The sequence below is a fragment of the Muscardinus avellanarius genome, assembly GCF_963383645.1.
Source record: "Muscardinus avellanarius genome assembly, chromosome: 11".
Classification (NCBI taxonomy): domain Eukaryota; kingdom Metazoa; phylum Chordata; class Mammalia; order Rodentia; family Gliridae; genus Muscardinus; species Muscardinus avellanarius.
This window is the reverse complement of record NC_137797.1, coordinates 83,084,662-83,096,443: the sequence shown is the minus strand read 5'-3', so window position 1 is coordinate 83,096,443 and position 11,782 is coordinate 83,084,662. Positions and strand designations below refer to the sequence as shown.

The following is an 11,782-nucleotide window of genomic DNA, read 5'->3' as shown; positions in this document are numbered from 1 at the left end:
AATTGCTTTTATATGATGCACTCAAGAAGGAGATGAGAGCTTAGGTGAAATGTTCAACAGGTGTTTGGGGACAGTTGAGGGGACAGGATAGTAGAGGTTGGAATCAATAGCTTCAAACGAGAAGTTGAACCCAAGAATTTGGAAGAGCATTCCAGGAAAAATGTAAAGAATAATAAAAATAAGGCTCAACTCTGATGCATATATGTCCTTTGAAAAGGAGGTCAAAGAAAGGTCCCAGCAAGCAAACAGACTGGAAGGAGCACTTAGACAAAGGAGAGGCAGAGTCTACACAATAGACAAGGAAGAAGATGGTTCTGAGGAGAACTGGGTCATCACAGCAGAAGGTGCAGAACCCATATTCTGCCTGGTTTTTGTTTATACTGTGGGTTGACCCACTTTCTTTTTTGGCAGTTACCAATTTTAAACAATGCTCTAAAGATTTTCAGATATGATCCCACATCTACCTTTCAGATTCTTCAAGTCCATGAAGGCCCACCCAGGCCTAGTTTACTGTCTTGAGTGTTGCGTCCACCCTCCTTCAGAAATCTTCAATGCAGAAGATAGGTCTCAGGGAAGCCATACTTTTGCTGAAAACTTTTCATGGCGACAATCTTTTTTGGCATTTTATGGCCATGATGTATGAGAAACTAATGCCTAATTTTTAAACCTGATTTAGATCACTGCTACAGTAGGGAAGGTCAGGATTCATTAGTATGTGGTCAGAGTCTACTCTGGTTTCTTGCTTGCTTAGACAATTAAAATGTCCAACCATGCAAAAGGGGACACAGAGAGGGAAGAAAAAATGTAACTCTTGGGCATTTAATAACTTGATATAATTAACATTCTTCTGGAACAACCTAGCCTTTCAGTGTATTTTAAAATAGCTGTTTTAATTTAAAAATTCTAAAATGCTACAAAACCTTTCTCTAAACTGTTTAAGAGATTTAGGCAAGACTTTGATTCATAAAACTTTTTATAATCATAATTACTATTAAATAAACCATGATATGTCACAGTAGAGTGTTTTTCTATAAAAAGTTCAAATAAACCATTGTGTTTCCCAAGAAAGCCCCTTACAATGGTGTAAGGATTATATAAATAAATTTGGAGTTTTTTGGTTTTCTGTTGTTTGTTTTTAGATATGGAGGGGACATTATCATTAAGAGTGATGGCTTAGAAGGAAGAACTTTAAATGTTTTCTAAAAAAAATATTTTGAGGTTTGGTTTCCAGTTTTACAAAAGAAGACCTGATAATTCTTACTAAGTTCATCATTTAGTTAAAATACATCTAGCAACATCTGTCCAAGAAAACAATTATCTTTAATCTTCAACATCATTAAATCTTTCCAATTTTACTTCTTGATGAACCCTCATAAATGACGCTTTTACAAAATAGTATTGAGTCTTTCAAGGAGAGTCACATTAACCATCTGGCTGCAGAAGACCTAAGTATTTGATTAACTAGAGCTAAGTATTTTGATTATGTGGTTTTGTTTTGAAAATATTGATATAGTAAAAGAAAGCAAAACATAGAATCTATTTAAGTCAAGGCAGCTTATTTACATGTTCTCCTTGTTCCTCTGTACTTATTGAATATTGACCTGGTCAATCCTATGTCACCAAAAATTTATTTTGGTGAATTAAGTGATTGACCCACATTCAACTTGGCAACACTCTTCTCATAAAGTAATTTGAGACTTCTTTCAAAACACTGTGTTAAAAGTTCAAATACTTTTAAAAAAAAATGTTCAGGTGTTATACATTTTATTTTAGGAAGCATCCAAATATAATTTAATGTTTTAAATTTATTTCCTAGCCAGACGTGGTGGCACACGCTTGTAATCCCCGCACTTGGGAGGCAGAGACAGGAGGATCGCTCAGGTTCAAAGCCAGTCATGCTGGCTTAAGAGACCCTGTTTCCAAAAATAAAATAAATCTAGGAGTGTAGCCCAGAGGTAGAAGGGCTTCCAGGAACTCCAGTACCACCAAAAAAAAAAAAAAAAAAAAAAAAAAAAGAAAGAAAGAAGAGTAAATTCATTTTCCTAAAACAAAACAAAAATGACATCGTAATGAAAATAATAAATTAAGAACATAAAAAATTCAGCCAGTATAATCCAATAGCTCTAAAACATAAAATATTTCTCAGTATCAATTATAATTTAATAAAACTAATTGAATGATAATACCACTTTTCTAAAAGATAAATATTATGATATGAAGAAACAGATACCTTCATATATTACTGGCAGAAGTACAAAATGGTATATTTATAAGAAATAATCTGGTAATATTCATCAAAATTAAAAATGACTTAACAGAAAATTTTAAAACTTAACAAAAATTTGAACAGCTACTTTACCAAAGAAGATATTTGGACAGCAAATAAGCAGAAATGTTCAGAATTATTAATCATTAGAACAGTGTGTATTAAAATCACAATGAAATACTACTGCATACTTACTAAGATAGATGAAATTACAAAGACTGGCCATACTACATGTTGTTGAATATATGGGACAACTGGTGCTCTCATAAACTGCAGTTGGGAATATAAGATACTGGCAAATTTCCATTATGATACATATAAAATTCTTATTCTTTTAATTTTTTTGTGTGTATGGGTGCATCTGAAGATTGAAACCCAAATCATTCTACCTCTGAGCTACACCCCCAGCCATTTGTTTGTTTTGGAACAAGGATTCATTAGATTGCCTCTAGTCTCACTAAATTACTGAGCCTGTCCTGGAATTACAGGGGCGCATGACTATGCCTAGCAGTTTTTTAATATTTAATAAATATTTTTAGATCTTTTGAATAATATTCAAGCAACTCAGTTGTACCAGCATAACTTTTTTATACTCTATCTTGGATACCTTCCAAGCCACTGGTCACAGGCAGAGAAGAGCATGTTGCTTGCACTGTGAATTATCTAGCACCCCTTCCTGTTACTCTGTACTTTCTGCCTCATTTTATCTTCATTTCAGAAAGTATTAACATTATATGGTGCTGTAAGAGTTCTTGCAGCTAATGAGATACTGTTTGGGCACTGTAGATCTCTATAGGATAAAGAATGATGACTACTTCTTATATATTTTACATAGTATTTACTGAATATCAAAGCCATGTGTATTTTATGAGGAGCTTTTATAACTTAATTATTGCTTATTCCAATAGTTTCAGCAGACAAAATATTAACATGTAAATGCCTATTTAATTAATTTTGTTTATATGTCAGAATGACATATCTTTAACAAGGAACCATTGAATACATTTTTCAATAAATCTCAGGTTTGGGTAGTGGTTGTGTTTGTATATTTGTTTTAAGAAGCACTTATAATGACATTTATTGTATTAGCTGCCTGTTATTTGTTCTGTTTACTAAGATTGACAACTACGTTGTGTTATATAAGAAAAAAATCTGATACCTTTTTCTTCTTGAAAAAGTACTTTAAAATTTAAAGAGTTGCAGATTGGAAGGACATAGTATTCTTACTCTTTTTGAGAGATTTCATCCTGCCACTTTGTTTTTATTATGACTATAATAGCCAAAAATAGCAGGATTTTGTGTAACCTTGATGGGGGAAGCTAGATAAAGGCTTCAGTGCAAATCCCTTTTCATAACCAGGTTTTTTTTTTTTTTTAATCATGTAACTGTGGCTTCATGACTCCAGCTTTCACAAGTGAATGAGAAAGCTCCAGATGGCTATTTAACAACCATATGAAAGGTCTACATAAATAGATTTGCTTAAGGAAGCAAACAGTTGTACATGGTCCAATGCACACAGTCAAATTCATGGAGAAAAAAAAATTAAACATTAAAAACATAAGCCGGGCATGGTGGCATACGCTTGTAATCCTGGCGCTTGGGAGGTGGAGACAGGAGGATCACGTAGGTTCGAAGCCAGCCGCGCTGGCTTAGGAGACCCTGTTTCCAAATAAAAGAAAATATAAAAAGTAGGTCTGGGAGTATAGCCAGGAGGTAGAAGGATTTCCAGGAACCCCAGTACCACCACCACCACCACCAACAACAACAACAACAAAAACCTTAAATAATCTCTCTTTCTGTTTCTGGTTGGAATAATCTTATACTGCTCTCTGTAATTGCAAAAAGCAAACATGTTTTCACCCAAACAAAATGGTACAAAGAAACAAAATAAAAATAAATAAGTCAGCTTCAAAGATAGAATGCTTGTCCATCAACGGAGAGTGAGCCAGGATATTAGACTGCTAAGGCCAGGGCCTGGTACAAAATTGTTTATGGTAAATATGGGTTAAAAATGAAAAGGTTATTGTTTTGTTTTTAACATTTAAAATAAATTGGCAGAGGTAACTAGGCGGAAGTAGTAGGCTTTTTAATCCAGATAATTTTTTTAAATATGGAATTCTAATTATAAAATATTTTGCTTTCCTTTGTGCATATGTATTATAGGCTATCTAAAGGCATTTAAACTTGAATATATTGATTATTCTAGAGTCTGGAATAAAATTCACTATATTACAGCACTCCCTAGTCAATGGAAGCCAAATTTAGTGTATTAAATAATATTAACAAGTGACATCATTCACTTCTCACCAAAACTTTTGAAGTAGGTATTACTGAAAATAAGTATCATTTATTCCTATTTTCAGGTAAGAAGATTTGGAATTAAGAACATTCATTGAGTTATTTAAGGTCACATATGTAAAGCAAGTAGCAAATGGCTTTATCAATTCCAAAGTTTTACTTGCTGTAGCACATTTTCTCCCTGTAGCAAATTATCCTTCAGACCCTCACAGTCAATCTATCTCAGGGTCTCACTAAGTTGCTGAGAGCCTCACTAAATAGATGAGGCTGGCTTCAAACCTGTGCCATCCTCCTGTCTGAGCCTCCCAAGCGCTGGAATTACAAACGTGCACCACCACACCCAGCTAAATTTTCTTTCTAATTCAAGAATAATCAATTGAGTATGTGGAAAATCTACATTTATTCTCCAAAGAATTTTTTTACTTTGTATTATGATTAAAAATCTAATCACAATATTGTAATTTAACGAGAGTATGTGAAGACTCTTTAATGGTCTTGTACATGATTATTTCAAGAAGCTATCCCTTCATCTTTGAAATCATTCATAAGAGACCTACACCGGTCACTTTGACTGTCATCCCATTCCAGACAAAAATAGATAAATATATTTTTCTCTAAGGATTATTTCTACATCTCAGTTAAAAATTTTGCTGAAATATAGCATGTTATATCAGCTTTGATAGAAAAAGATAATCAGAAAAATAGGAAATTCAATCTCAAGGCTAAAGGTTATGTTTGCACAGAAAGTGAGTTTTAGTTCAAATATGAAACTAAAGTCATTGCTTCATAGATGAAATATACATAGTTTGCAAATTTTATTTTTTTGCTACAATGTTATACCTTCTCTTAGAAAGTACGGAGTTAATAAGTTGTTCTTTAAGTAGATAGATATACTCCCAACAAGGTTTTGTTTTTATGAAAATATGAACATTGGGGCTTTTGACTCTTGCACATTGGGAAGCCTGGCTAACAGTGGCACGTATCTGCCATTGTCTTTCCTGCTGTTGTGAACAGCTTTGAGTGGTCAGATTCAGATTTTTTGTTTTACTTTTGTTTTCACTAAAGAGTATGTTTTTCTTGCACTTTTTTCTGCTTCAAGTGTTACTTGACTCAAATAAAAGTAAGATTTTCTTTTAAAGACAGTTATTTTTTCAATGCATTTTGTCTCCTCAAACTCTACTGTAATAAAATTAAATTATTTATAACAAGTTAATCTTAAATAATTAATTAAATCTATAATGAAACAATATAAATTAGCAACTTAATTTGCAAAAAATATTACAATCTTTATGTAGACTGGAGTAAAACAGATTTTTCTAACATGATAACTAAGGACCTTAAGAAAGGCCTAATAAGGCCAGAGGCAGTGGCATATGTTTTAATTTCAGCCACTGGGAAGTCTAGGGCAGTAGGATGGCAAGTTCAAGGCCAGTCTGGGTTATTTAGAGAGACACTGTCTCAAAATAAAATTAAAAGGGCTGGAAATGTAGCTCAGTCAAGAGCACCTCCCTAGCATGTACAAGGCCTTGTGAAAAAGGAAGGAAGGAAGGAAGGAAAGAAGGAAGGAAAAGAAAATGAAAGGCAGGCTAATGAAAGGACATCAAGGGACCCATGGATCTTATAAAATATATCCAACATGTTTGTTTGTGGCAGTGTATTTTTCTGAGGAGAACTATAGCTTTCATTATTAAACTCTTCATGACAAGAAAAAATTTAACAAACAAAACATTGATAGAAAGAAGCTGGGTGTAGTGGTGCATGCTTGTAATCCCAGAATTTGGGAGGCTGAGACAGGAGGATCACAGTTCTTGGGCAGCCTCAGCTACTTAGTGAGGACCTCTGCAACTCAGTGAGACCCTGTTTCATAATAAACAGTAAAAAATAGGACTAGGGCTGTAGCTTGGGGGTATAATGCCTCTGGGTTCCATCCCCAGTACCACACACACACACACACACACACACACACACACACACACACACACATATACACACAAAACAAACAAAAACATTGATAGAGTACTACAAATATTCAATTTAATGTACAGCTATTATAAACAAAGATATTAGACATTTTTATTCAAAACTTCTCTAAGGTGTTATTTTTGTCTTTTAAATAAGTTTACTTTTGAACCAAGTTAATTTCAAGAAGCATGAAGTATTTAGAATTTTTTAATCCTGGTTAGCTTTCACTGATCCCTCTTGTAATAAATATACACTAGTTTAAATTTTTAAAACTGTTAAATGTAACCATCTGTAAATTTTCAGGCACACAGCATTTAATTAATGGCCTTTTTTCAGTTTTATTCAAATAGTCTTACTTTTTGCTGTCTCACACTGAGCCAAATTCTTCATCAAAAATATAATTTTATAAGCCATTTAGAATAAAAAATAAGACTTTTCAACAGGAAACACTAGAAAATAGTATATAAAAACATACTGAAGGTAAGAAAAAGCAATCTAATATTAAGAGGAATAATTTAAAGTACTCCTAAATAATATAATATTAATGTTTTTGGAGTCAGTATTTTTGTGTTTATTCTAGATATAGAGAAGAAATTCCAAGGCTCATACTTAAAGAAAGAATTTAATCAGGGAATAATTTAAAAAAATCATTTCATTGTTATCAGTAGAACTGACAAATTTCCCCAGCCCCACATCTCTTTTCCTCTAAGAAGAAGACTTAAATCACTAGGTCTTATCAGTCAAGTTATTTAATTGCAAGCAATCAAACGTGCCTCTGTTAAATTTAGGCAGAAAATTCATTGTTTACTTAATTAGATATTAAGTAGCTCCCACAATCACTAGGAGTTCAGGAGAAGCAGACTAAAAGACAACAAAGTTAGAAAACAATGCCCCCAAATTACATCTCAAAACTGGTCTAATGATTATTTCATTAATTCTATCAGTTAATATTAGTTGATACCCTATGTTGTTGTTATTACTATTATGGCTACTTAATACTCCCCAGTAGCCCTTCCATTGATCTACATGAAGTTCCACGCCCCAAAAGGCCATCCTGTCTACCACTGTGGCCATTTCTACAAGCTCTACTGCCACATTTTTACCACTGCCACCACCACCTCTGCCACTTATACCACTGCTATCACTGGCAAAGAGAAGATATGCATCAGTCAAGAGCATGTTCTTATTCCCTAGATGCAAGGGAAGCTGGGTAAAATAAATACTCAGAGGTAATTCGCACTTATAATGAGAAATGGGCTACATCTCCAACCTAAACTCACAAAATAAGAGTAATCAAAATATGGTACTGGCAAACAAAAAATATTTCTAGTGTGGCTCTCCTTATTTAAATCCAAATATGTATTTTGATGCATCTACCTGATGTGATAACATACAAAATATCATAACTTTGCCTTACTCATCAAATACACACATTTCTTCCACAAAAACATCAGCTACGATATTCAGTTTCAAGATTTGTAGAGGATGCCATTCCTTTTCTTATTCTAACTTAATTATATATTGACAATCTTTAATTTATGAACTAACATATAAATAATATAAGGTAAGAAAGAAATAAAAATAATTGAAAGAAAAAGTATATATATATATAAACACATTAATACAAAAATGCAGGCATACTGTACTTCATATCTACAACTAGTTATGAGGCTACAATTGATATTTATTATCACCATGTTTCATCAATAATCTAATGTACCTATTTCATTTTTCTTCTACCAAGAACTAATCTGGGCTGGATTTCTTGCTTAAATTTTTTGTTCATAGCTTTATTTTTATAAAGCAATCACTGGAAATCTTGCATTTAAACTATTGATTTTTTATTCTATTTAATGAAATGATATACTAGAAACCTTCTGGGTTCTATCTGTTTTCCCTGTTGTCCCCATTATACAGCAGTAAACTTGTTTCCATTTGAGATTTGGGGTGAATCACCCAAGCCAACACTAACTCTGAGTTCTATTGCTTTTCAATAAATGATATTTAGAGTCTAAAATTGCCAGGCAACTATCTCCACTTTAAAATCAACCTAACTTTTCTTATCTCCAAGAGAAACTATTCCTCTGTGGATATGTAAAAACATGTAAGCAACCAGAATGCATAGATTATATATAGCAAATACTGTGTTTATTAGAGAAAATCCATCATTCAGTGATTTTAGGCACCTATATTATTCAGAATATTCACCTATAATATTCAGAATATTAGGCACCCTGTAAGATAATACCTTAGCGTTACAAGGATTTATTTTCTAACAGTAGATATGATAACCCAATTTTCTACTGGATTAGAAAAGGCAGAAAGAGACAGGCATCATGGGGCACACTTCATAAAATCCCAGTACACAGGAGGCTGACACTGGAGAATCAGCCACCTAGAAAAACGCTGTTTTAAAATTAAGAATTAAAAGCCGAGCGTGGTGGCGCACGCTTGTAATCCCTGCGCTTGGCAGGCTGAGACAGGAGGATCAGGCAGGTTCAAAGACAGCCTTAGCTGGTTTAAGAGACCCTGTCTCCAAATAAAATATAAAATAGGTCTGGGAGTATAGCCCAGAGGTAGAGGGGCCCTGGGTTTCATCCCCAGTACCACAAAAAAAATTAAAAATAATTAATTAATTAATTTAATTAAAATTTAAAAAATTTTCAGACTTAGGACATAGCTTAGGGTGTCCTTAGATACAATCCCCAGAAAAAGAAAGATGGAAGAAAGAAGAAGGAAGAAGGGAAGAAAAGAAGGGAGGGAAGAAAGAAAAGAGGGAGGAAGGGAGGAAAGGAAAGGCAGAAAAAAATTGCTTCTCAATGTAGGAGTATATAATAAACCTAGGGATCTGGGCGTGGTGGCGCATGCTTATAATCCCCGCACTTGGGAGGCGGAGACAGGAGGATTGCGCTGGCTTAGGAGACCCTGTTTCCAGATTTTTTTTAAAAAAGTATAAAATAGGTCTGGGAGTGTACCCTGGAGGTAGAAGGGCTTCCAGGAACCCCAGTACCACCAAAAAATGAATGAATGAATGAATGAATGAATGAATGAATGAATGAATACAATAAATAAACCTAGGGAATCTTTTGGCGATCAGCTTATCAGACAACAAACATGTATCTTCTAAGTGTTGGCTAAGTGAACAGCCTCAAAAATACAGAGAAGAAGCATCTGTTCAACTGACAGTCATGACTTCTAACACCATGGAACTAAACCTGAGCTGACTAGCTGAAAGAATTTCTGCCCTGAGTACTAACACAGCCAGATTTTTAACACTGTCATAGTAGACCACATAAAGTTGCTTAGCTCATGGAACTTACAGAAATAGATACAATAAGTAGAAATAATGAAGTAAAAACCAAACGTGAAAGGATTATTAGTTTTAAAAGTAATAACAAATCTTAAACTTGTACTGCTATGATACTATGAAAGTGCCAAGAAAACTAAATGGATTGTGAGACAGGATGGAAAGATAATGACCATATATCAATTGAGTTTACCTTGCAAAATTAGATTTTCCACTATGGGGGTGCAGGATGGAATGGGTGGGAGAACTTGAGATTGAAACTAATTGAGCTATAGAAAAAAATGAAGTTGCATTTTGGAGCATGAGTTTTATTAGAAAGAGAAATTTGTTCCTTTTCTGGATTAGCAGTTTAGAATATAGCACCTTCTTAACTAGAAAAATTTCCCCCAACTATGTATATTCATATAGACATTTGCAAACACCAAATTTAAGTGATCATCCATTGAAATCTTTCTCCAAATGAAAGAATATTATTTGATTCTTAGTAGACCATATTGATTTCTGGATACCAGGGACCATACTATATCATGCTCACTTTTTTTTTATTGATTCTTAGCACCTACAGGAGCATCCTTAGTAGAGAATATACTTAATGAAAGAAGTAGGGAAGAAACACAACAGAAGGATTCTTTTAGTTGTGCAGCATCTATAGTAATGACCTGATTACTCACCACATTATCCCATACCCAAACCTTTACTCAGCAAACAATGAAGCTGATTAGAATTAAGAACATTTCAGCCTTGTTCTGAGATACAGCCCCGGCCGGGGAGCCAGAGCCTTTTTCTCATCCTCCCGGGCCAACATGGTGCAGACTAAAGCAGACAGTGTCTCGGGCTCCTATAGGAAAGTGGTGGTTTCTCGAGCACCCAGGAAGGTCCTTGGTTCCTCTTCCTTTGCCACTAATTCTATGCCGATTTCGTCAAGGAAAGCTGAAAATAAGTATGCAGGAGGGAATCCAGTTTGTGTATGCCCAACTCCCAAGTGGCAAAAAGGAATTGGAGAATTCTTCAAGCTGCCCCATAAAGATTCTGATAAAGAAAATCAGATTCCTGAAGAGGCAGGAAGCAGTGGTTTAGGAAAAGCAAAGAGAAGAGCATGTCCTTTGCAACCTGACACAGATGATGAAAAACAGTAGAACTTTCTTATTCATCTTTGAATAATGTCTCCTGTTTACTATGGTACTCTAGGATATAAATTTACATAAATGTGTTTAGTCAATCAGCTTGTTGAATAGGCATTTAATTTAAAAAATGAGGCTAAAATTTAATTGTTCAAAAGCAAGTAATTATTGAAATTGGAGAATTTGTAAACTTGTGGTTATCTAGCTTAATATTCAGTGTAATATAGTGTGTTGTTTCATTTACCTGTTAATTGCTAAAAATCAAATCATCACACAATGTTCTAATTACTAATGTGCTGTATTTGGGATTTGTTTAGATTTTGTACCAATGTCTTTTTTCCAGTACTAGGGATGGAACCCAGGGGCATTATACCTCCAAGCTACACCCCTTGCCCTGTTTTTTATTCTTTAATTTGAAACAGGGTCTCACTGAGTTGTTAAGGGCCTCACTAAGTAGCTGAGGCTGTCCTTGAACCACAGTTCTCCTGTCTCAGCCTCCGGAATGCTGGGATTACAAGCATGTGCCACCATGCCCGGCTCCGATGTCATTTTTATTGGCATTTACTTACTGGAGTGGCGCCATACTTTTATTTGCTTTAAGAAACTGAGAGTTTTGCATATTAAAAATTCAGTATTAATTTTAATCTATACTTTTCAGAAAGGGGAATAAATATGCATTGTGGAAACATTAAGGACAATTTGGTATTGAAGTAATGATTGACAACCAAAACAACAACAAAAAGGTAGAATCAGGGGCCCACCAAGTGCGTGTATGTCACTGTCAACAGGATTTACATTATAATGTGAGACTAAAATGCACCAATGAAA

At 34.2% G+C, this 11,782-nt stretch overlaps 1 protein-coding gene across 1 annotated transcript; it reads left to right on the top strand.

Moving 5' to 3' along the window:
* Nucleotides 1–10,636: 10,636 nt before the first annotated feature.
* LOC308269819 (PCNA-associated factor-like) lies at nt 10,637–10,994 on the top strand (the record flags this gene model as incomplete). The annotated part of the gene is made up of 2 exons (XM_080705258.1): nt 10,637–10,773; nt 10,922–10,994. 2 exons carry the CDS (start codon nt 10,637–10,639, stop codon nt 10,992–10,994), a joined length of 210 nt encoding a protein of 69 aa, XP_080561384.1.
* Nucleotides 10,995–11,782: the final 788 nt, after the last annotated feature.